The sequence below is a fragment of the Lithobates pipiens genome, unplaced genomic scaffold (genome assembly GCF_037356315.1).
Source record: "Lithobates pipiens isolate NorthernLeopardFrog02 unplaced genomic scaffold, aLitPip1_a1.2 Scaffold_8, whole genome shotgun sequence".
Taxonomy (NCBI): domain Eukaryota; kingdom Metazoa; phylum Chordata; class Amphibia; order Anura; family Ranidae; genus Lithobates; species Lithobates pipiens.
Window position 1 is genome coordinate 110795987 of NW_027507903.1, and position 23319 is coordinate 110819305.

General features: G+C 41.9%; 1 protein-coding gene across 1 annotated transcript in view; it reads left to right on the forward strand.

The window, feature by feature from the left end:
* Positions 1-23319, forward strand: part of ICE2 (interactor of little elongation complex ELL subunit 2) — a 266066-nt gene that overhangs the window by 232962 nt on the left and 9785 nt on the right. Inside the window, exon 15 of the mRNA XM_077472932.1 lies at positions 8140-8395. Coding sequence (XP_077329058.1) covers positions 8140-8395 — 256 coding nt within the window. The remainder of the gene's footprint in view (positions 1-8139; positions 8396-23319) is intronic.

Below are 23319 nucleotides of genomic sequence, written 5' to 3' on the forward strand. Positions count from 1 at the left end.
TTTACTGAATATCACATTTCCCTGCAGTTACACTGAGCACTTTCTTATTGATTGTGTCTATGCTATCACTTTGCAAATTGTCTTGTAATAGAAGCCATCAAAGGCTAAGTATGAAACAAAGAGGAAATGTGTATTTGACAGATGGACACAGCTATACAAACAAGCAAGGTGACAGTCTAACAGGGTATACAAGAAAAGTGACTCATACAGGAAGGTTACCCTCTATAAAACCCTTAGCCTTTCATTCATACCTCTAACAGTCAGAGTAAACACTGCATGAAATAATGGATACACTAACTGGTGAAAATGTAGTCAATCTTCAGTAGCATTTATCATTTTTCTTTAATGTTTCTGTAAAAAGTCTGCAGTTATGGGGGGGAGCTGTAATGTCATTACTCTTTTCAGGGCAGGAGCACATACAGTATACCATTTAGTGGCAATCTCATTGTCCTGATGTATAATACAAAATAGTGCACTAAACAGCCTTTGGTCTTAAAAATCCATTTAAAGAGTAACTCCACTTTTGTTGAGAAAAAACATTCACCTCTAGGTGATCTGCATACATTGAAATGATTTGAATAAACTTTGTTGCGGATTCCTACCTTATGATGTTCTAAAGGAATAACTTTGTGTCCAAGTGAATCTGTATTACAGTGGTTTTATAATTATGAATCGGCTGCTGCACTTGCAGAGCTCTAATGATAAAAGCTTTTGGTTCTGCATCCCTGTAGACCTGATTTCCCTTTGAGAGCATCAAACCAAAAATTACATTTTCATTGCAGAGGATGCCAAAAATCTGACTTGTATTTTGATGCAGACTTGTGGGAAAGTCAGCCAATCACACAAGCAGGGAATTACATTTCTGGGGGGGTATTATGCACACCATCGGTGTACAGAATGCCTCCAGGTTGCCATCTATCATTGCATATTGCAAAAAATTACAGAGCTGCAGATTGAAAAGGAAAGTTTATTTTTAATAATATTCAAATACAATATGACTTGTATCGCATTTGTGTATGTATATATTTATATATCTCTCTCTTTTTTTTTTTTCCCAACATTTTTTTTGTTCCCCACGAAAGTGGCGTTACCCTTTAAGTATATTAGTATTACAAATTATATGACATTGCAAAACAGCCATGCGTGCAATATTTGCATTATTTAAGACCTACAGTGGGTCCCGTTTCATATTCAGAACATCATATATAGCCACTTTGCAGTGCACTCTACAAATTGTAGGCTAAGCGGGTAGCCGACGTTTGCATTCCAGGATCATATATAATTCGTTCACTTTAAGTATCTAGTGCTCACTACAGCTCCTTTCAAATCACTTTTTTTCTTCTTTTTAGGCCAGGTCACACCATTCAGCAACATACCCTTTGGGCAATCAACAGGCTAAAGGCATTTCATTAACTGCAGGCTTCTATTGCTGCTATGTAATCAGGCATAGGCCCCTGACTTTTTCTTTTTTTTTTTTAGAGCTGCCTCCTCAACATAGAACATATTTGCCATTACATGTTATTTAACGTACGATCAGATAGATGCATCTGCTGTTTAGTAGTATTTTAACACCCACATGCAGGATACAAAATGTAGATAGCGGAGGAAGCAGAGTTTCATGTTATTAGGATATAGCACGTAGAATGTAGAACTTTATCTTTCATTTATCAAGAGGGCATTATATACAGCTTCAGGTATAGCATAAAACCCCTTTAACCCTTATACTGCCATCACCTTAAGTCTGCACAGCAGAACAGTATTTATGACAACATGTCAAATCAGTAACTTTTAGGGCTGGTTCACAACAGAACACGGTGCAGGAAAGATGTGTTCCGTGCGCCTTTCCCACACTGTGCTGGAATGCACTGCCCTTGCGATCTGCTGCGAGTGTTAGTGTATTGTTAATGGCACCACAATCTCGGATCACACATGCAGTGCGTTTGTGGACACCAAACAGCATGGTTTCACAGTACTATGCATTTTTGCGCGGTGCATTTTTTTTAAAGTCATGCTTTTATGAGTTCAGCATGATTTGCAGCCTGTTAAAATTAATGGGAAAATCGTACTGCATGGGAATGCACTGGTTTGCACCTACACATTCCAGTGCGATACCAGTGGGAACCAGGCTTTATGACAGCTGCATTTGCTTGGCGTGAAACTAAACCCTCCTATTCTTTACAGCCAAGAAAGCTGCCATCTTAGCCTCTGTTTGATTGCATTTGCCATGGTGCTCTACATGTGAACCATTATATAACACCAGCCACTTGATGGGGTTGACAATTCAGTTGACTGCAAGGCAATTGTGAGGGTTGCCATTCACTGCATGCCTTGAATGTAACGCTTTTGGGAAACTGTTAAAGCTGTGGGTTTAGTTTTGCCTTAAAGAAACTTTGTTACAAAAATATGCATACAGAAAATGAGCTTAGTGGATAATGATTTTGCCCAGAGACCAGCTTTTTAAAAAATAGAGTAAAGGGTAAATGTGATAAATGAAAAATTATGAAAAGTAATTAATAAGTTTCCCATTAGACTTTAGTAATATAAAGAATCACATCCTTGTATAAAGCTAAACAGGTAACATTGTAAATGTTTCTGATGCAAGTACATAAGCATATATACAGTATCTCACAAAAGTGCGTACACCCCTCACATTTTTGTAAATATTTTATTATATCTTTTCATGTGACAACACTGAATGAAATGACACTTTGCTACAATGTAAAGTAGTGAGTGTACAGCTTGTATAACGGTGTAAATTTGCTGTCCCCTCAAAATAACTCAACAAACAGCCATTAAAGTCTAAATCGTTGGCAACAAAAGTGAGTACATCTCTAAGTGAAAATGTCCAAATTGGGCTCAATTTGCCATTTTCCCTCCCTGGTGTCATGTGACTCGTTAGTGTTACAAGGTCTCAGGTCTGAATGGGGAGCAGGTGTGTTAAATGTGATGTTATCCCCCTCACTCTCTCATACTGGTCACTGGAAGTTCAACATGGCACCTCATGGCAAAGAACTCTGAGGATCTGAAAAAAAAAATTGTTGCTTTACCTAAAGGTGGCCTAGGCCAGTGATGGGGAACCTTGGCACCCTAGATGTTTTGGAACTACATTTCCAATGATGCTCATGCACTCTGCAGTGTAGTTGAACATCATTAGAAATGTAGTTTCAAAACATCTGGGGTGCCAAGGTTCACCATTACTGGCCTATGCTATAGGAAGATTTCCAAGCCCCTGAAACTGAGCTGCAGCACAGTGGCTAAGACCATATAGAGGTTGAACAGGACAGGTTCCACTCAGAACAGGCCTCGCCATGGTCAACCAAAGAAGTTGAGTACACGTGCTCAGTGTCATATCAAGAGGTTGTCTTTGGGAAATAGACTTAGGAGTGCTGTCAGCATTGCTGCAGAGGTTGAGGGGTGAGGGGGGGGGGGTCAGCCTGTCAGTGCTCAGACCATACGGCGCACACTGCATCCAATTGGTCCGCATGTCTGTCATCCCAGAAGGAAGCCTCTTCTAAAGATTATGCACAAAGCCCGCAAACAGTTTGCTGAAGACAAGCAGACTAAGGACATGGATTACTGGAACCATGTCCTGTGGTCTGATGAGACCAAGATAAACGTATTTGGTTCAGATGGTGTCAAGCGTGTGTGGCGGCAACCAGGTAGGAGTACAAAGACAAGAGTGTTTTGCCTACAGTCAAGCATGGTGGTGGGAGTGTCATGGTCTGGGGCTGCATGAGTGCTGCCAGCACTAGGGAGCTACAGTTCATTAAGGGAACCATGAATGCCAATATGTACTGTGACATACTGAAGCCGAGCATGATCTCCTCCCTTCGGCGACTGGGCCGCAGGGCAGTATTCCAACATAATGACCTCAAACACACCTCCAAGATGACACTGCCTTGGTAAAGGTGATGGACTGGCCAAGCATGTCCTGAGACCTAAACCCTATTGAGCATCTGTGGGGTATCCTCAAACGGTACGTGGAGGAGCGCAAGGTCTCTAACATCCACCAGTTCCATGATGTCGTCATGGAGGAGTGGAAGAGGACTCCAGTGGCAACCTTTTGAAGCTCTGGTGAACTCCATTCCCAAGAGGGTTAAGGCAGTCTTGGAAAATAATGGTGGCCACACAAAATATGGACACTTTGGGCCCAATTTGGAATTTTTCACTTGGGGTGTACTCACTTTTGTTGCCAGCGGTTTAGACATTAACCACTTCCGGACCGGCTCATGCCGATATACGTCAGCAATTTGAAGAGGGATATCGTTGTTATGGCAGCAGCTAGCTACCTTCACCCCTGTATCCTCCTCTTCCATAAGCGGTCCGGTTTCGGATAAGTGGTCTTTATGACGGATTTGGCACGAGATCACTTATCAGCGGTGGGAGATGGCCCTCCACTCCCACCGCTCTCTGGTGCCCTCCGCCCCTTACCGGAGCAGTCGGTAGTGGTGGAGGCGATGGTTTCCTCTTCCTGGCTTGGTTTGGAAAGGAGTGAGGGGAAGATGGCCCCCACCCGTCTCCATACCATTGCAGGGCTGAAGCGACATTAAAACGTCACTTCCGCCCATAGCTCTTAAAGCAACTGTTTTTGTTTTTTATAAAATTTGAGTGTAAATGTGAGATCTGAGGTCTTTTTTGACCCCCAGATCTCATATTTAAGAGGTTCTGTCATGCTTTTTTTTTTATCTATTACAAGGGATGTTTTCATTCCTTGTAAAAGAAATATAAGTGACACTTTTATTTTTACACTGGCTTCGAAACTTTTTTTTTTTCTTATTTATTTGAACTTTTTTTTTTTTTTTTTAAACGTGCCCTGTCCCGCCGAGCTTGCGTGCAGAAGCGAACGCATATGTGAGCAGCGCCGGCATATTATAACGGCGTTCAGACAACACGTGAGGTATCACCACGATCGGTAGAGTGAGCACAATAATTCTAGCCCTAGACCTCCTCTGTAACTCAAAACATGCAACCTGTAGAATTTTTTAAACTTCACCTGTGGAAAGTTTTAAGGGTAAAAGTTTGTCCCCATTCCATGAGTGGGCGCAATTTTGAAGCTTTACACGATGGTTGTCGATTTACTCTGAGTAACATTATCTTTCACAATATAAAAAAATGGGCTAACTTTACTCTGTATTTTTTCCAAACAAAGTGCGCTTTGAAGACCGCTGTGCAAATACGGTGTGACAAAGTATTGCAACAACCGCCATTTTAGTCTCTAGGGTGTTTGAAAAAATATATAATGTTTTTAACTTGTAAATGACAAATCTCATGAAGAGCCTCAGTCTTTAAATGGTTAATGGCTGTGTGTTGAGTTATTTTGAGGGGACAGCAAATTTACACTGTTATACAAGCTGTACACTCACTACTTTACATTGTAGCAAAGTGTCATTTCTTCAGTGTTAAACAAGATATTTGGGGGGGCACGCTCTAAAAAAATGCATAAAGATGGTGCTGCCATAAGACCATACAGCAGAACAAAAATATTACAGCGCACACACGCAAAACTAACATTTACCTCCAGCAAGGCTTTTTAAAAAACACCTAGATATTTTCAAAAAACATTATCAAAAAATATGGGGATTTGGTCACACCATATTGTTATATGGTGCTTAAGCCCACTTACTACGACAAAGTACCCCATGATTAGTGGGTCCTACACTATCCATAGATTGGGAGATCCTGCTTCTCTGAACCATGGGAGCTATACTCCTCTATATGGGAGAACATGAGGTCTCTACCATGACACAGGTGGTCACTAATGAGAGGTACTTACTGAGGGAGTGGGGTGCTCCACCCAAAAGGATTTGGTCAGAATCCATACAATAGACAAACAAGATATTGGGGGGCATACCCTAAAAAAATGCATAAAGATGGTGCTGCCATAAGACCATACAACAGAACAAAAATATTACAGCGCACACATGCAAAACTAACATTTACCTCCTTGTTTAGGCAGAAATCTTTACTGTTTTTCTCGTTTTTAAAAAAAGCTTGGAAGGGTTAGAGGGTCTTGTCAGGTTTTTATTGCTGTAGCAGTCCAATCCATCCTGCACAGGATTTAAAGGGAGATCTTTCAATAGAGAAACCTGTCTGGTGACAACTGTTTGAGAAGGGATTACCACTTGCCTTGGGGAGATTTCCTTTCAGTTCATGTCTCTGAGATAGGAATTAAGGCCTCATGCACACGGGGTATTTTTTTTTAATCGTCTGTAATAACACCTCTAGGTTCGCCTGTTCACCTATGATCCTATGTGTTCATGCTCACATAGGCGTTTACAGGTGTATTAACCACTTGAGACCCGCGCTATAGCCGAATGACGGCTACAGCGTGGATCTCCTTTGCCGCGCTCTGTGATCGGCGAGTCTATGAGACTCGCCTGATCACCGATCCGAGCAAGGGGTCAATCCCGACCCCTTATCATGTGATCAGCTGTCAGCCAATGACGGCTGATCATGTGATATTACGGAGCCGGTAATCGGCTATTATTCCTCCTCGCGCTGACAGCGCGAGGAGAAAAAAAAGAGCCGATCACCGGCGGCCGTGATCGGGACATCAGTCCCGATCACGGCCAGCCCTGCCAGTGCCCACCTGCCCCCTCATCACTAAGCATAATAAAAAAAATAAGTGCCCCCCGTCAGTGCCACCCAGCAGTGCCCACAGTGCCACCCTGCAGTACCCACAGTGCCACTCAGCAGTGCCCACAATCTGCCTCAACAAAGGTGCTGCACCCCAGTGCCACATATCCGTGCCCATCAGTGTCATCTACCAGTGCCCAGCAGTGCCACCTATCAGTCCCATCTATCAGTGGTACCTATCAGTGCCCCTTAGTGCCACCCATCCGTGCCATCTTATCTGTGCCCATCTTTGCCCATCAGTGCCGCCTTATCTGTGCCCATCGGTGCCGCCTTATCTGTGCCTATTAGTGCTGCCTTAACTATGCCTATCAGTGCCCACCAGTGCAGCCTATCAGTGCCCACCAATGCAGCCTGTTAGTGCCCACCAGTGCAGCCTATCGGTGCCGCCTCATCAGCGCACTTCAATGAAGGAGAAAAATGACCTGTTTGCAACATTTTATAACAAACTATTAAACATGATTTTTTTTTTTTGCATCTTTTTTTGTTTGTTTAGCAAAAAATAAAACTCACAGCTGTAATTAAATACCACCAAAAGAACGCTCTATTTGTGGGAAAAAAATGATAAAAATGTCATTTGGGTACAGTGTTGTATGCCCGCGCAATTGTCATTCAAAGTGCATCAGCGCTGAAAGCTGAAAATTGGTCTGGGACTGAGGGGGGTTTAAGTGCCCAGTAAGCAAGTGGTTAAAGGAGTTTACAAGCTGAAAATGAAACCCATCACCAATTCAGGAGGGGAGCTTTTGAGTAGGAAAAACTGCTTGATGTGCCTAAACGCTACATACGTCAAGTGTTTGAGCGTTATTACATTGCAGTCGTCACAATATTTGAATCCAATAATGCTCAAAAGCTTGTCATGACAAAACATTCCTAAATGTGCAATACACGGATTTAGGTGTGTATTTTAAGCTTCTTTTTCCTGATGGCAGTAAAAGGGCGTTGAGAGGAGAAAATCAAGTGCCCTGTGTGCATGAGGCTTAAAGCATAGTGTCATAGAATAGGATGATAACAGAGTTCTAACCCTTCACAATCTGTTTAATAAAAAAAAAGTTGTCAGGAGTTCTAACTTTAACTTGACAAAATTTTACATTCTTTTCTTTTTTTCCTTTTTTTTTTTTTTTTTTGGTAGTTCAATTTTTGCAAGTTTTATTAGTGATTTATGTGTGTCTTTAATAAAAATAACATATTTATAAGCACTTTAGCAAGCATTAAGCTCTATAGTACTGCGCAAAAGCTTTAGGCATTAAAAGAAAAAGAATGGTTAATGTTTTGCACAGTAATGATTACAATTAAGAATTCTTATTTATTTTTGTGCGCATCTTCTATGGTTTGGGAGTGTAACGAATTTTCACCTTTGCAATATACGGTTATTTTTGCATGTGAAATGACTTGGTGGACAATTTGGTCATTTCACCTTAGAGATAAAATGATTATGATGTTTGTCTTCTTGTATAGATGTATACTGTTTACATTTTTATCATTAATGTGTATTATATTCCCATGCAGTCTACAGGATGGGTCTTACCTCCTGAGCCATGCCTCTAAGGACTCCTCAGTGTGCCTCTATAAAAGTAGCACCGATAAAACAAGTGGAACATATAACCTGCATGAAGCCCACAGTAACCTTCCTAAGGCACCTTCCTCCCTCTCTGTTCCCTGGGTGCCTGTGAATCCTAATCTATTGTTGAGCTACCACATCCATCATGGCCGTCCACCTTGCACCTTCCCACCTGTTCCAACAATGAACACTGGAAATTCTAAGGTAAGTAGATGTTCTGTTTTTGTTCTTTGTTGACATTGCATAAAATATTCAGGAAATCTGTCCTGAGAGTAAACAGACTGTCATTCCTGAATTCTCCTTCTAAAAATGCTGGTTAGTTGCCTGTCCTACTGATCCATGGGCTGCAAAACCTATGAAGTAGATTATACATTTTGATTTTGCTGAAGCTCCTTTAGGTACACACCCATTCTGGATCAGTCATTCAGAAAGTATTAAAGCTGAATTCAGCAAAGCAGTTAGTATTTTCATGGGAGGGTCAGCGATGACGGCCTTTAACAGAGGACGTCTGTGCAGGACAGTGCAGGAAGCATAAGGTTATCACCAGATGAATGTAGAATTGTGTGCACATTCCTGACACTGGAGGCAGACATTCTACAGGCCTCTGTGTAGGAGGTGTAGTTTCCAGATTCTGACCTCCCTGTGAAATACATAGCAGCTGATGCTTGTTCAGCAAAATATTTCACTTCTGTGATTATTTCTGTTAATGTGTTGTATGGAATTAATCAGAAAATCAACCTTAAAGATTAAAAATCAAACTGACATTACAACAATGTCCTGTTTAATGCTCTGGTACAGCACCTTTTATTTACATATATTCTTCAATAGACACAAAAGATATGAATCCACTTTGTGTGCCCCAAATGCCTTTGCAAACTCAGATATTACCTTGTAAAATTAGCAGTGACATCACTGTGCTGCACATATCCTGAGCAAAGCTGTGGCTGGGATCCAGCATGATCAACCACTACAGTTTTCCAGCTGAAAACTACAAGAGGGGGGAGACCAGACCAGTCACCCTGCAGGAGGAAAGAGAGCAGAAGTAACCAGTCTAAACAGGAAACATCTGCCCAGAGACCAACTGCAAGAATGGTTTCATACTGGGATACTTCACAGATCTGTATGAAATGCATAGAGGAGACACCATGATTCAATAAAGAATACACATGCCTTTTGTTTTTAGACAGTATTTGTTTAGCCCAGATTTGTGGACCTATCAGTTCTGCTGCTGGCTACCCTGCCAGTGTTCGTCTTCAAAATGAAATTTTCACTTTGTCTAAAGGAAGCCACTCCCTCACTGGCGCAAAAACGGCAGACTTTCAAGCTCTAGCAAAATAGCAGAGTTGGGGTGACACTGTCCTGGATCAGGCAGCGATTCCATAAGGAAATTAGTTGACTTCTAGTGCGACACGGCCCTTACTCCCATTATATGGGTTGTTGTCCTGTTTTATGTCCTAGTGTTTTATTTTAGATCAAATACATACACTTTGACTGCTGCTGTAGACGTTCTTCATACTATGGATTCATCCGTCCTATGACAGATGTCAGCTTTATTATTATTATACAGGTTTTATATAGCGCCAACAGTTTACGCAGCGCTTTACAACATGAGGGCAGACATTGGTTACATTACAATTTGGTACAAGAGGAATCAGAGGGCCTTGCTTGTTAGAGCTTACAATCTAAAAAGCAAGGGTCAATTGCTACAAAGGTAATAGCTGTGGGGGATGAGCTGATGGAGGAAGTAAAACAGTGTTAGAAGCAGGATAGGCTTCTTTGAAGAGAAGGGTTTTCAGGGATTCAGCTTTATGCAGTGTATTGTTTTCTTCAAGAATACCAAGCGTGATGAGTGAAATGATTTGTGGAGCATCGGGCCAATTCATTGGAGGCAGAATTTTTCTATTTTTTGGCAACTGTATGTGACACTTTGCCTCCATGTGTGACCATATTCAGTAATTAGTGTGCTGTCCATGCAATTTAAATGTCTACTAGCTCCTCTTGCCCTTTACAGCAGTTATATGGTAGGGTTGAGTTGGTTGGGCATAGCCACCATATGAAAGCATATGATCTCCCAACAGCTTTAATGTGTGTTAATGAAAGTACATAGATCCAAACCCCCTAAAAAATACTTGCTGCCTAACATTGTTACTCCAAATGTTGGTCTTTTGCTCTTATTGGTATGCTGATATTGCCTTGTGACTGTATTTTTTTTTCTCTGGCAGCTTATTCCATAGAACATTACTTGTATGACCACTTTGAGGGATGCTCACAGGGGTTTAAAGGATATCCAGGGTAATGATTAGGCCATACATTGTTCAATTTTCCTTTTAGATTTACCAAAACCATATAAAATGAGGTCAAACGTAAACACTTTCAATTTGCATGCAATCAGGTAGGTACTACATAGTTGAAGGTAAATCTAAAAGAAATTGAAGAAACTTGTATAATGTATGGCCATCTTTTAAGTGTGATGAAATGTGTAAGGACAAATAATAAACAGCAGAAATTAGAGAAAATGCTGAGCTTCTGCAAGCTGCTTCAGATGTCTAAGTACCCAAATATTACACACACGGCATGAGTACTCACATCCACATAACATTTTTTTTGTCTAAGAATTAGCAAACCACTTAAGCAAAAAATTGATATGCTATTGCTAGACAGTAGCACTAACAAGCTCCATAGTCGATATTGTAACCATGCAGCAAGGGAGAAAAAACGCAGGACTGCCTAAGGGCAGTCCTGGCTGGTATAAACCCTCTCTCTGCTATATGCAGCTCCGTTATTTCTGCCTAGTGTTTTAGGAGTGAGAACCTAGTTTGCAGCTGGGACCTATGATTCCATAGATTTTTTATTTTTTTTTCCTTCTTTTGGTTTCCTTATTCCTGGGATATTTTCTGCAGAGACCTTCAATCAACAGCCAGGTTGGGTGACGGGCTGGATAATCTAGATCCAGGAGTCACCTTTTATCTATGTGCCAGGTTGGTTATGACAGCCCTATCTTGGACTATTAAACCTCTCATGGGGGCACATATGACCAGGCACCTGACATTCCTATCCAGGCCGACACTCCCGACCACCTTGGTGGGAGGCGAATCTGTCTTCGTAGTGTTGCCTGCAACATCTGTGGATCGGTATATGCCTTTGAGCTAACCTCCCCAGGGCATGGTGTGGATACTCTCTGAGTTGGCCGACCCTGAGGGGTTCTCCTCTTCCCTTCACTGCTTTTCTCTCCTGTCAGTCTCTCTGGTCTCTGCTTTTCTCTCCTGCCAGTCTCTCTGGCCGGTCCCTCCTGTCCTCTCCTCTCCTGTACTCTCCTCTCCTGTCCTCTCCTTGGTGTTCCCTTCTCCTTATTCATGCTGAGCATAGCTGACCCGGGGAGAGGTGCTGTGGAGCTTGGGGATGGGGCCCCCTGATCCTGAGCGCTGGCGGGCTTTTGGGGAGTTGCATGCCTTGCTGCCTGGGACACATGGCTGCCCTGTGCTGCTGCAATAGCCGAAGGACATTTTCCTGGGGCCTGGTGGGGGTATTTGAGGTGTCTGGACGGCTGCTGTCATCTTAGTGTCCTCAGCGGCGGTCATTTTCCCGTGGACTGGCGGGGCTGCTATTTTAGGTTGTCCCTATGTACTAGCTTGGGTTAACTCATCTAGGGACCTTGCTAGCAGCGCCCATTTTCCTGGCATCTCATGTCGGCTGCCATCTTAGTGACCCCTACTGCTTTTGTATTCTACAGAGGGGACAATTTCCTTTTCCTCTGGACCAGCTGGTGCACTCCTACATGTGGCTTTCCTCCCACTGGCAGTGCATCCAGCTCCTAGCACTTCTCAGCGACAATGGTTTTGGTTGTTACAACTCCTATTGGGGAATCTTCCCTCTCTACTGTGGTCAGTTGGGGCAGTTTGACAGCCCCCTCTTTGGCTGGGCTGCCCTTGATGATACCTGGTAACTCCTTGTGGGTTACCCATGAAGTCCCCACCTGATCCTCTCATGAAGGTGGCGGGTTCCTCAGGGTCCTCGGTCCTGCGAGATGCACTGATGGAGGTGGCGTTTGGGCACAAGGCGAGCAAAAAGCATCCTTCCTCTTGAATCAGGTTCTGCCGCCACCATGGGCCCAGGTTTTCCTGCATCAGATGGCAAGGGTGTGGCTCCTGCCTCTTGCTGTGCAGGAAGAGGAGCTGGTAGCCACATTTATTAGCTTTGGTGCAGGAATTGCTAAAACTTGAGGGTACCTCAGGGTTTACTGAAGATGTTGTTTTCCCCTTTGGTATGCACAAGCTGACCCATTTGGCTTTTCCTTGCTGCACCCATTTTGGTTTGTTTACAAAATTTGGAAACGTTTGAAGCATCGTTTTGTGGTCTCAAAATGCGTCCTGGTGTGTTATCTTTCAGGAGTTTTCATGAAGAAGTGGACTTCCCTTCCCATCATCTCTAGGTTGAATGAGGCAAACCATGAAACTGTGTATGAATCTCCTTCCATTAGGGATTCTGGACTGGAAGGCAGATGTGGTCTGGTTTATCTTTGCTAGCTTGGTACTACTTCAGATTTTTGACCACCGCTCTTGTATGCCAGACACTTCTGGAGTGGGCTAAGCTCTTACGTCAAGGTTTACAGTATGTAAGGAGCAGGTGCCCCTGATCTATATGGAACTAATAGATCAGCTGGTCCATGGCCCTAAGTACATGTGGAAAGCTAAAGGGCTGCATCCAAGGACGTATCACAAACTCTTTTCTCAGCTGTGCTGCTTCAGAGAGTTCTTTTGGTTCAAGTGTTTCTCAGCTGATCAGATGTCTAAAAGGCCCTGGTGGACCTACCCTTTCAGGATGAATGGTTCTTGTGTTACCCTGGATGACATTAAGGATCTTATTGATGGGAAGAGTACCTTTCTTCCACAGTTTAAGAAGGGGAAGGATCCACGCCACAAGCAAAGTCCTTCCTTATCTGCACACTAGAGGCTTTTTAGTCCCTCTGGCTCCTTCGCAAAGGGTCCAAGCCCTTCAGGATTCCTGTGGGTCGCACAAAGCGGCCCTGATCTCACAAGCTCAGTAAGCCTCCATTGCCACATTGGGACCAGAGCCTGGTTCTTTTGGTCCTTCAGAAGTCTCCGTTTGAGAATATTATAGATATTCCTTTGCTTACTCTCTCCCAGAAGGTTACCTCGCGTGTCGGAGCTAGTCACCCCCTCCTGTAAGTTCCCCTATCTGGTTCTGCAAAGGAATAGTGTGGTTCTCTGTCCACGACCCTCCTTTCTGATAAAGGTAGTGTCTGATTTTCATCTGAATGAGGACATTGTCTGCCTTGCCCCCTAAGGAGGTTGTGCTGTACTCCTTGGATGTGGTTCAGGGAGTTCTTGTGTACCTATCTGCTACAACTTCCTTCAGGAGGTTGGATTCTCATTTTGTAACTGTGGACAGCCTCTTCTGCTACCATTTATCGATGGATTAGGCCAGGAGCCTCGAACTGGCGACCCTCCAGCTGTTGCGAAAACTAAAGTTTTCTACTACACTCACATCCACATAACATTTTTTTTGTCTAAGAATTAGCAAACCACTTAAGCAAAAAATTGATATGCTATTGCTAGACAGTAGCACTAACAAGCTCCATAGTCGATATTGTAACCATGCAGCAAGGGAGAAAAAACGCAGGACTGCCTAAGGGCAGTCCTAGCTGGTATAAACCCTCTCTCTGCTATATGCAGCTCCGTTATTTCTGCCTAGTGTTTTAGGAGTGAGAACCTAGTTTGCAGCTGGGACCTATGATTCCATAGATTTTTATTTTTTTTTCCTTCTTTTGGTTTCCTTATTCCTGGGATATTTTCTGCAGAGACCTTCAATCAACAGCCAGGTTGGGTGACGGGCTGGATAATCTAGATCCAGGAGTCACCTTTTATCTATGTGCCAGGTTGGTTATGACAGCCCTATCTTGGACTATTAAACCTCTCATGGGGGCACATATGACCAGGCACCTACTACACAAACTACAGTTGTAACTGTCAGCCTTGCAATGCCTCACGGGACTTGTAGTTTCACAACAGCTGGAGGGCCCCCAGTTCGAGACCCCTGGATTGGGCAGACATTTGCTCAGGCATATGCTATAAGGGTCAAGCTCCTTCCTTCCCCATTATGGCACACTCTGCCAGGACAATTAGTGCCTCCTCCTGGGTGTTCTGACATCAGGCGTCTGTGTCTCAGATTTGCAAGGGGGCTTCCTGGCTGTCTGTACATAACTCGGATTCTTGTTTTGGCCACATGGTTTTGCAGGCTGCTGTTTGAGGTTCCTTTTTTTTTTTTTTACCCCTTTGGGGTGTCCTGTGTTGGGCGGCTGCATGTTTTGCGTGTTTGCTTTAAATCTATGCAGTTCATGTTCTGTGTGCCCAGAGGGCCCCTGAACTGCAGAAGTAAATTTCTGGAGTTTTGTGCTTTGGTTTTGAGCTCTGCCCACCCCTTCTGTTTTCCATGTATCAGTCACTTGAAAGTGCTGCATTGAACAGTTATGAATATTGGTTAATGTATGCAAATGTCATTTTGAATATATACATTTTTTAAAGGAGATGCTATCAATGATGGCCTCCATGGTTCTCCCTTGACAAACCTTGTAATGTCTGTGGGAATTATTGCTTCCATAATATCCCATAACTCTGATCTCATAAAGTTATACATCCCCTCTTTTTTATTGGTTTTCTAAAGTGTGCAGTAAGGTATGTTTTTATGTGTACAGTCTAAATACCAGCCACTATAATTAAACCCTTATGATTGTTAGTCTTCCAAGGTCTGCTTTCTCCCAACTTAAGATTTCCTTACTGTATGTGCTCTAAAGGTAATAATACATCCGATTTAATTTCCACGCATTTTCATTGATTTTCACCAGCTACATTTTCAGTAGGCTGTATCGTTTTACTGTTTTCTGTCCCTGTAAGAGACTGCCAATAAGGCTAGCTGGAATGTTCTATTGTACATGCATTCTTGCAGTGCTGAGATTGGTGGAGTTGTTGCTTAGAGAAGCCTACAGCCCTCTGATTTATAGGGGAGGGGGAGTGGAGGGTGTATCAGATTTGTAGAGGATGGAGTTTGATGTCATTCTTGGATCACAAGCTATAGGCTGCCTGGGATAATTGCTGCAGTCAAAAAGCTGCTCCACTCTGCCAATTTATAAACATTTCCCATAGTGCACTGGTACATGTGTACTTGATCCAGTACTATAAACCGCCTTGTGCCAAATAGGAAATGTGTTTCAAATTCTCTGGTTTGTGGCTTTGTATGCTGCCACATCTTAGTAGGTCTGACATGACAATCGTACAACATGTACAATGTTTTTATGAATGTAAGAACTATATGCCTTAAAAAAAAAATATATATATATATCCCTCTGTAGCACAAGCTAAGCTAGGGAGATTGCTCACAATCTGCCAGATGGAACAAAACGTCACGTTTTATGAGCTGGCAGAACGAGAATGAGCATGTAAAATCCGTTTGTATGTCTTCACAAGTTCTGTCGTTTTCTACCCTTTTTATTAAACCATGCAGGTTTATAAAAAGTTTTCTAGTTTAATTGTGCAGCAAGATGTGTATACATGGTGATTAAAATATATTTAATCAGTTGAATATTACATTTTTCATATTCATCACTTGCAGCCAGCCGGTGGCATGCATTCGGGCTACTTCACATCTCTTTACCAAACTGATTTACCATTCTGGTAACTAGCGTTAAAGTAGAGCTAAACCTCCTATTCTTTATTTTTCGTCCGATTTCCTCATCATGTGTACTAGACAGTCTGTCTGATCTGCAGTTGCCATGGTGCTTCCCAAAGTAAACATACTGGTACCTGGACCAAAAGACAGGCAATGAGTCAGCTCCAATGACGACAGCGCTGGATTCCTGGACAGGTAAGTGTCCTATTATTAAAAGTCAGCAGTTACAGTATTTGTGTTCATTTTTGTTTTCAGGGTAAAGAGCCGCTTTAATTTAAAAAAAAATTTTTTTTTTTTTTGGGTGTTTTTTATGATAAACATCAGTTTTGTTTTTCAATACATTTCATATATTATATTGCAATATAAAAACACATGCAAGTGCCACTTTCCTAACACCTACAATGTTGGTTAAAAATTACAATTCATTATTATTCATTAATATTATTAAAAATTCTAATTTCACATGAAATAATTCCTCTTTCCTGGAATGAATAGAATGTCCTACAGTGCTTTAATACACGGTACCTACTTCCTGGATTACTATAGAAGAATATGGAATTTAGAGGCACTATTGACTTTTATGGTATCACCACAGACATAACAAGATATGTCATTTAAAACCAAAACATTTCATTACAAAATCTGTAAAAGGAAAGATGTCATACTTGACAATAAAACATATCTAAAATGTCACAGGAGAATAACTCTTTTTAAAGCTGGATATTTATTAAACATATAGCATTGTTTAGCAAATATCCAGATTTGAAAGAGTTATTCTTTGTGACATATTTCTCTGTAGTAAAATAGCCCAAAAATGACACACCTGTGGTTTCTGCTGTGTCTAGGTGTGTCATTAAGGCCGGGTTCACACCGCTGCGATGCGGGAACGCCGCAAATCCGCGGCGTTTTCCCGCATCGCATTACTCCCGCCGGCAGTTCATACTGCCCTATGCGGACGGCTGGGAGTGTCAATGATATGTTAATGACACCCCCAGATCCGTCCGCATATCGCAGTGCTATCTGCCGACTCGCACAGGAATCGGATCGCATGGTGTGAACCCCCATGCGATCCGATTCTGTTGCGGACCAAAAAAAGGGTCCCATGCGAGTTTGCTGCGGGAGCGATGCGAATTCAGCCATACTATCTGTATGGCTGAACTAGCATCGCTACGGAGATCGGATGTGATTTGCACTGCAGTGCGGTGCGAATCACATCCGGATCTCCCCCCGCAGCAGTGTGAACCCGGCCTAACAGATAAATGGGTCCTTTTTCTTCTACCTGGCTGATGATGTATAGGAATCTACAAGCAGTCAGATAAGGTCACAGAACCTCTTAAAACAATGTTGTTTTAAAATAAGATTGTAAGCTCTAAAAAGGCAAGGCCCTCTGATTCCTACTGCATCGCAATTGTACTGTATGCCATTACGCTGTGAAGCGCTTTATAAACTGTTGCCGCTATATAAATGCTGTATAATAATAACAGTATGTTTAAAGTGCTTTTTGCTGTAGTTTTTAACATCTTCACAGTCAGTTTGGAAAATCAAGCCAGAAACGTATACTGGTAACACAGCGCGTCTACTTGGCTTAATTTTTTTATCTTATTTTATTTATTTATTTTAGACATAAGCATAGTTCACTTTTTTGGTAATTTGATCTGAAAATCTTGCTCGCTTACCTGTTTTGTTGCCTATTCTTAAAACACACTCATTTGCATTTTCGAACATGCCAGATTTAAAGTGACTCTAAAGGCAGAAGGTTTTTTCTCTTAATGCATTCAATGCATTAAGAGAAAAAAACTACTGTGTTACAGCAGCCCATTTTAGCCCCCCTAATACTTACCTGAGCCCCATCTGGATACTGTGACGCTATTGGCTCCCACTGCTGTCAGTCAAAGTCAGTGAGCCAATGAGGAGAGAGAGGGGGTGGGGCCAAGCTGCTTGCTGTGGGGGCACTCCGTAGGAGGGACAGCGGGGAGCACCATTAAGGGACCCGGGAAAAGGATCTGGGCTGCGCTGTGCAAAACCACTGCCCAGAGCAGGTAAATATAACCTGTTTAACCAGTTCCTGACCGGCGCACGACGATGTATGTCGGCAGAATGGCATAGGCAGGAAAACTGGCGTACAAGTATGTCCAGTTTAAATTGCCGCCCTGCCATCGTGTGCGCGCCACCAGCAGCACGTGCACGTTGCGGTCAGAACCCCCGTAAATCTGGTCGCGGGTCCCGCCGTCTCGATTGCTGCGGGGATACTCGCGATCGTCTCATGGGGAGGCTGAACGGGGAAATGCTGATGTAAACGGCATCTCCCCATTCTGCCTAGCAACAATTGACACTGATCTCTGCTCCCTGTGATTGAAGCAGAGATCAGTGTTCACTAGCACACAGCCCAGCCCCTCACAGTTAGTAACACGCCCCTAGGACACACTTAACCCCTACACTGCCACCCCCTGGTTAACCCCTTCACTGCCAGTGTCATTTACACAGGATTCGGTGCATTTGTATAGCACTGATTGCTGTATAAATAACAATGGTCCCAAAAATATGTAAAAAATGTCCGATGTGTCTGCCATAATGTCCCAGTCACAATAAAAATCGCTGATCACCGCCATTACTAGTGAAGAAAAAATTATTAATAAAAATGCCATAAAACTATCCCCTGTTTTGTAAACGCTATAACTTTTGCGCAAACCAATCAATAATCGCTTATTTACCAAAAATATGTAGAAGAATACGTATTGGCCTAAACTGAGGGGAAAAAAAATACATATATATATTTTTGGGGGATATTTGTTATAGCAAAAAGTAAAAAATGTGTTGTTTTTTTTCAAAATCGTTGCTCTTTTTTTGTTTATAGCGCAAAAAATAAAAACCGCAGTGATCAAATACCACCAAAAGAAATCTCTATTTGTGGGAAAAAAAGGACCTCAATTTTGTTTGGGAGCCACGTCGCACAACCGCGCAATTGTCAGTTAAAGCGACGCAGTGCCGAATCGCAGAAAGTGGTCTGGTCTGAAAGCGGTTAATATTTAAAAAAAACAAGACTTTAATATCACTTTACTCGTTAATGGTAAGCGATTTCTCATAGAGATCAGATTATAACCTTCTTTGGAACAATGGATCTCATTAGGGATTACACAGCCCATACCAAACCACACTGTGTGAGGAGCTCTGTACAATCTGGCCATTTGTACAGAGAGCCTAGCTTACTGAAAGCTAAATTGACATTTAGAGTTTAGTACCATTTCAGTATTTGCTGCATGGAATTAGCAAGTCACTAATGGGTTTCAATAGTTAGCTGGAATTGTTCCCTGAAGAGGTTTGCTCAGCAGACTTGAGTGGAGATGGCTGAGGTATGTGTTGTGTGTAAATATTACTCATCATTCCTCTGTGCTGCAATCTGCTTTCCTGAAATTTCATTCAGTGTGCTTCCAGGTCCTGTAGCCTTCTAGCTCTCTGGAGATTTCTCATAGACCTTTGTGGTTATTGGATGTGTTGGTATTTTCTACAAGTGTAAAGATGAATGATTATTGTATAAGCTATGTTGTTCTTTGCGATCCCTGGACGTTTGGTTTGTCTGGGGGAAAAACATTCAATACCTGTACATTACCCCATGTTTTGTCCCTTTAAATACATTGCAGTTACCAACAAAAATGACCTGCTGATGCCAATAATCCAGTGTGTTCCCAACACTTTTGGGCTGTCAACGCCATGTTTGTTTTGACAAAAGGAGAGAAAAAGAAAATTGTTTGGGACTTTAAATGAGGTGATAGGGGCTGTTCACATCCCCTCCTCCATCCCGATTTGGTATTTAAAAAAGAAAAGAGCAACAGGCGGGACTTTATATGAGGCACACGGGGCAGAAGCATAGAGTTTGGTAAAACATTTTTTAGTAAACAAGTTTTTAATAAATACAGGTAATCATATATTTTTACATGTTATTGCACAGTCATAAATTAGTATTCTCTATTTCATCAATATATACACATTCCAACAAGGACTTAATAGTAAACATATGAAGAGTTGAGTGTTCAATAAACACAATTTATATATGAGTACATGACACATTGAAGCGTCATTTAAAGAAGAAAAAAACACAAAAATAAGGGGACAAAAATCAAGAAGGAACGTTCATGCTTTGTTGAAAATTGTATACACAAAACGGCAGTTGAAAGCTCTACGCGTTTCGTGACCTTATAGCCACTCGTCAGGAGCAACACCGTAGTGGTAGCCTACGGATAGCGTAAACAACCATATTTTAATTTAAAAAAAAAGAAAAGGGAGATGGACAAATGTACAGACATGGAGAACCCCCCACAAATGCACATTCAACCCACTGACTTACATATATATATCTGCGCAGAGGCGGCACCGAGAGTAGGGCCGGCCCAAAAATGCCACGGACCGGGGCTGAGGGAGCACGCCCGGGCGACAACAAAAACGCACAAACACCCCCGGCAGGTTGATGTGTGGGATGTGGCTGGAATTTGGTGTTAAAAGTGGGATGGCCCTCATGGGGGGACCTATGGAGAATAAACGGTTAGTGTTAATGTGTGTTAAAATGTGTGTAAGAAGTTAAAAAAGGAGTAAACTAAAAGAAAAAGAATGGGAAACTAAAGTGGGAAAAGAGGGAAGTGTTATGAAGAGGGAAACTAAAAAATACCTCATGCTATGTGAGTAAGGACAGAGAAGCCATAAGTCATGTAGTTGCAATTGGGAAGTGAGGGAGGGAAATCCAGAAAGTGAGACCCTGCACAGGGGGAAGCCCATGTGGATGGCGCCGCCACAGACCCACTCCCAGCATCATGCATCCGAAATCCAAGGGGGCTAGGAAGGAGTCACGCAGCCGCCAGCCATACCGACCAAGCTAGACAGCCCCACGCACCAAACCCAGCCCCCAAATGGTCAGAGATGGTTAACCCGGCAGCCAGAACAAGCACACCAGAAAGACGTCATTTATCCGGCGCCGGAAGCATGACGTCGACGAGCAGTGGAGGAAACCCCACCCGCCCCACGTCAGAACAGGGCGGGGGGAGACCCCCAGTGCACGTCGCAACCCCGGGTCATGACAGGAACGAGCACAGCCACACAACAGACAGCGCCCGACACCGCCTATGCGCACATACAATGAATTCAGCAGATTAACAAAAAATATAGAATAAGAATAAAAATAAAAAGATATAATATCCAATTAATCGTTTTTACACACAAATAATCAAAATTCATACCAAAAAAAAAAAAAAACGAAATCAAAATGAAAAGTTTTAAACGAATATAAATTAAATGTTAGTGCTACCGCGTGCCTCCATCCCTAATTATTTGATTTGACAAAAGGAGAGAAAAAGAAAATTGTTTGGGACTTTAAATGAGGTGATAGGGGCCGTTTACATCCCCTCCTCCATCCCGATTTGGTATTTAAAAACCTGTATTTGTCCCCTTATTTTTGTGTTTTTTTCTTCTTTAAATGACGTTTCAATGTGTCATGTACTCATATATAAATTGTGTTTATTGAACACTCAACTCTTCATATGTTTACTATTAAGTCCTTGTTGGAATGTGTATATATTGATGAAATGGAGAATACTAATTTATGACTGTGCAATAACATGTAAATATATGATTACCTGTATTCATTAAAAACTTGTTTTTTACTAAAAAATGTTTTACCAAATTCTATGCTTCTGCCCCCGTATGCCTCATATAAAGTCCCGCCTGTTGCTCTTTTCTTTTTTAAACACCATGTTTGTGTTGCACTGAAATCCCAGCCAATGTTGTCAGGCCTGCCTGTCTGCTGAACTCTATAACTCCCACCCTCTCCTTTTTGTCCACTAAAATCTAATGTTTTTTTTTTATAATTCTTTATTTAAGTATTTCTCTAGAATTGTCGAACTTATTTGCTACTGGCATAAAAATCTAATAACATGTTTTATTATTTATGGTGTTAATTAGATTTAGCTATTGTGGTATATAATGTCTTTATAAATTCAAACCAAGCTCTATAAACAAACAAAAATATTGCTTTTTAACTTTTAAAAAAGAAGCGCAATTTTAAAATATATAAAAAAAACTCTATTGGCTGTAAATCCATTGCACAAATTACCAGAATATATTACCGACATTAAATATAAAAAAAAAAAAAAATAAGAAAAGCCTTTTTCTTTCATCGGTTAAGTAGATGCCCCCTACTTATTCTTTTGTGGTAGTGCAGTGTTAATTTTGATGTCAAAATTGATGAATTCATTTTAGAATTCATTTTAGTCTTTTTCTATTTTGACTAAAATGCCATTTTAGTGTTAGTCATATTTTAGTCATCTGAATTCAGTTTTAGTCGTATTTTAGTTAACTAAAACCGTGTTCATTTAGTTGATGAAATTAACGCTGCTGCCAAGTGCACCCATAGAAATATGCTTGGTATGGGGACACTTGTGCAGGTTCCATCACACGTAGCACGGCTCTGCCCGCCCTCCACTGCTGCCTCCATTTCCAGTGAGGAGAGAGAGTGTTGCTCCTTCAGCATAGTTAAGTATAGACATCTTCCTTTCGCAGGATAGTTAGAATGGGGTTGGGATCAGGTTTAGGTATAGATGGTATTTGAGTGGACTTTGTTTAGAAAGTCTTTAACCGATTCCCAGCCGGCTCGTGTACATACAGTGGCACAATGGTGAGTATTTTTCAGCTGTGGTTTGTTTTTGAAAATGAAGAAAGAAAAGGAAAATGTATTTATTTTTTTATTTTTTTAATTTTCAAAACTTTGTGACAAATAGCGACATCTGCCAAATACTCAATATGCCTCTCAGCAAATGGCTTGTGGTGTCTACTTTACAAAATGGGGTCATTTGGGGGGGGTTGTGCTGTCTGGGCATTTCATGGCCTCGGAAACTGTGATGGGTAGTGAGGAGTGAAATCAAGAATTTGCGCCCTTAGCCTGAAGACAGTGCTTCGTTTTCGATGTCCTGTACTTGGCTAGACTGCCAAAAAGTCTCCCAGATGTGGTATTCCTGTACTCAGGAGAAGCAGCAGAATGTATTTTGGGGTGTCATTTCACATATGCCCTTGACATGTTTGAGCAATATATCGTTTAGTGACAACTTTGTGGAAATAAAAAAAAATATATTGTAATTTTCTTTAAACTTGTTACAAAATCTAAAATATTCCATGGACTCAACACACTTCTCAGAAAATAGCTTGGGGTGTCTACTTTCCAAAATGGAGTCATGGGGGGGGGGAATTGTGCTATCTGGGCATTTCATGGCCTCCGAATCTGTGTAAGGTAGTGAAGAGTGAAATAAAAAACGTTATGCCCTTAGAAAGCTTGAAAGCAGTGATTGTTTTTTTTGGGGTCCTGTACGTAGCTATGCTCCCAAAAAATCCCACACGTGGTATCCCCATACTCAGGAGAAGCAGCAGAATGTATTTGTCATTTCACATATGCCCATGGCATGTTTGAG